General features: G+C 46.3%; 1 protein-coding gene across 1 annotated transcript; it reads left to right on the plus strand.

Moving 5' to 3' along the window:
* Positions 1-1,433: 1,433 nt before the first annotated feature.
* LOC137363460 (histone H2A type 2-B-like) lies at positions 1,434-1,808 on the plus strand (the record flags this gene model as incomplete). Its single annotated transcript, XM_068027285.1, has 1 exon — positions 1,434-1,808. A coding segment is annotated over exon 1 (375 nt), but the record flags the coding sequence as incomplete, so codon positions are not given.
* Positions 1,809-3,360: the final 1,552 nt, after the last annotated feature.

Raw genomic sequence — 3,360 nt, forward strand, 5'->3', positions numbered from 1 at the left:
TGGCGAAAGAGACCAATTAGAGAATTACAATATGAAACCTTTGTGACATCACTGCCAGTCACCCAATCACAATCTTTATTTTCCCCCATCCCTCATTAGCATAGAGCTGTGGGATTGTCTATTTAATCCGCACTCGGAAGGGGTTTGGTTTATTTCTGTGTCTGAAATTGAGACTGAAGATGGTTGAAGAGAAGAAGAAAGCAGCTCCTAAGAAGGGCGCCAAGAAAACCTTAAATAAACCGTCAGCAAAGGGCGGCAAGAAGCGGAGAAAGTCGAGGAAGGAGAGTTACTCCATCTACATCTACAAAGTGATGAAGCAGGTTCACCCCGACACCGGCATCTCCTCCAAGGCCATGAGCATCATGAACTCGTTTGTGAACGATATTTTCGAGCGCCTCGCGGGTGAGGCTTCCCGCCTGGCCCATTACAACAAGCGCAGCACCATCAGCTCCCGGGAGATCCAGACCGCCGTGCGCCTGCTGCTGCCCGGGGAGCTAGCCAAGCACGCCGTGTCGGAAGGGACAAAGGCGGTGACCAAGTACACCAGCTCCAAGTAAAACTGCACAATGGACTGAAAAACATCCCAAACACAACGGCTCTTTGAAGAGCCACCCACAATCTCTCTGAAAAAGCTGCATCCGAACATCTCTATTAAATCACTTTAAGATAATGTATAATATAATAACGATCCCACTACTGTGTTTGTGTCTTCTGTCCCATGAACCCATAATGCGCTCATTCGCCTTTCCTTTTTTGCTTAAAGCTGTTATTTTTTTTGCACAGCCCCTGAATGAACGCTTGAACAGCTGCTTTCAGCAGGAAGAGTCAGACCTCCGTTCCTTCACTCTATTCCTGAAATGTGAACTGATTCATCATTTTATTAACAGTAACTCTCCGCAGTGTAACAGCCCGGAATGGGATCATTATAGAGCAGATTAAGGGCAGTTTGAGGATTCGATCCGGCTCCCTCTTTTCAGAGAAGGACACTGGGCTCTGATTGAAGATAAACTGAACGTTTCGCTTCAGGGAAATGCTGTGAACAGGGATTTAGTACCTCCCGGGACAGTTTGAAAGCGATTGTGGGAAGATCCACAATTTAAACAACATTTAAAACCCGCGTCTCTGATTGGTGACGAAAGGAGTTGAATAAAAGAAAATAAAGAGAAGGGATTTTAAATCTTTGACGAAGGATGACATTTATTTTAATCCGCTCCTTTCCGAAAATGAAATTGGCGGGCTTTTTGAAATTGACAAATTCTGTTTCTGAGGTTGTGGTGGGTAAATCCCGCCCTCTTCTGTTGTCAGTGACCTGATTGGTGATGAATATAGGCAAATAAGGTGAATTAAGTACCGACCAATGAGGAGAGTTTTCAGTCTGTAAGTACAGTAAATGCAGTGGAAAATATCCATTCTTCGTGAAAGAATTTGTGAAAATGTCTGGAAGAGGAAAGGCCGGCGGCAAAGCTCGGGCCAAGGCCAAGTCTCGCTCCTCCCGGGCTGGACTGCAGTTCCCGGTGGGCCGTGTTCACAGGCTCCTGAGAAAGGGCAACTATGCTGAGCGTGTGGGTGCCGGAGCCCCGGTCTATCTGGCTGCTGTGCTCGAGTATCTGACCGCTGAAATCCTCAAACTCGCCGGTAACGCGGCCCGGGACAACAAGAAGACCCGCATCATCCCCAGACACCTGCAGCTGGCCGTCCGCAACAACGAGGAGCTCAACATGCTGCTGGGAGGGGTGACCATCGCTCAGGGCGGGGTGCTGCCTAATATCCAGGCCGTGCTGTTGCCCAAGAAAACCAGCGCTCAGAGCTCCCAGAAAAAGTAAAGCGGCCAAAATATCATCGAATAAACCAAAGGCTCTTTTCAGAGCCACCGACAGTCTCTGTGAAAGGGCTGATTACTGTTTGATTCCAGAATGTCAGTAACAGGACCGAATCAGATTTATTTACAATGTTCAAGCAACTATTTCAGTGACTTCTCACTGTCCCCCGAAACCCTGTCCAATTTATTACTTCCACACCGAATTTGAGTTATTTGTCCCGTTACATTTTGCCGGCAGTTACAGATGAGTAACCAAAAATATTACAGATTAAAGCTGTTCGTAAAATATGGACATAACCATCCAAAATCTTGTTTTTTATTCCGCTTTTATCAGCACAATTTCCTGGCGCTATTTTACGAACAGCTTTAAAATGGTGCCAGGAACTTGCTGATAAAAGCGGAATATAAATGTTTTTTTAATGGTCATACATGTATATATATATATATATATATATATATAAAACGATCAGCTTTGGATAGATTTTCCAGTAATCGCTTCTTTCCGATACTGAAATTGGCGGCTTTTTCGAATTCAAACTTTGTCAGGTCGACAATTTAAGCCAATGATTTGCTGCATTTTCCAATTCGAAGCTCTGCGATTGGTTAAGACATACGAATGGGAAGAGGGTGACCAATCAGAAGTGGGCTCGGGCTCAAACTGCGGGAATTCCAGGTCCCTGAATGATTGAGCTGAAACTGATCAGTTTCACAAACCCTGTCAGTTTCAGTGCAGGAAACACCGTCTCGGGAGAAATAACATCACAAGTGGGTCTGGTTCCAGTGACCGATTCAACGGCTGCTGCAAAACTCCCGGATTCTCTCATTGCATCGAAATCATTTTGAAATTCTATGAAAACAATGAGTGATTCTGGAGGAGTGATGTGGCTTTTCACTGAGGGCATGTGTCGACTGGGGAAATAACTAACTGGAGAGTCTCGGGCACTGTTTACACAGCACGTTTACAAAATCAAATCCACTGCACATCCTTGCTACAACTGAAATATCAAACTCGGGGATTCCAGTTTTGTATCCCGAACACAGCAGATTGATTGAACTCTTCTGAACAGCCTATCCCAGCTCCCATTTCCAGGTCACTGCTTTCTCTGTGAGGTGGTGGGTGGCTCTGAGAAGAGCCTTTGTTATGCGTTTGCTGGAAAGGGTCAAGTTGTTCAACCGCCGAATCCGTAGAGAGTGCGGCCCTGCCGTTTCAGAGCGTACACCACATCCATGGCAGTGACCGTCTTGCGCTTGGCGTGCTCAGTGTAGGTGACCGCATCCCTGATCACATTCTCGAGGAAAACCTTCAACACCCCGCGAGTCTCCTCACAGATCAAACCCGAGATTCGCTTGACCCCGCCACGGCGAGCCAGGCGGCGGATTGCTGGTTTGGTGATAGAACATAGAACATAGAACATAGAACATACAGCACAGAACAGGCCCTTCGGCCCACAATGTTGTGCCGATCCTTTGTCCTCTGTCAAGGACAATTTAATCTGTACCCCATCATTCTCCTTTATCCATATACCTATCCAAAAGCCTTT

This window comes from Heterodontus francisci, unplaced genomic scaffold (assembly GCF_036365525.1).
Source record: "Heterodontus francisci isolate sHetFra1 unplaced genomic scaffold, sHetFra1.hap1 HAP1_SCAFFOLD_61, whole genome shotgun sequence".
NCBI lineage: Eukaryota > Metazoa > Chordata > Chondrichthyes > Heterodontiformes > Heterodontidae > Heterodontus > Heterodontus francisci.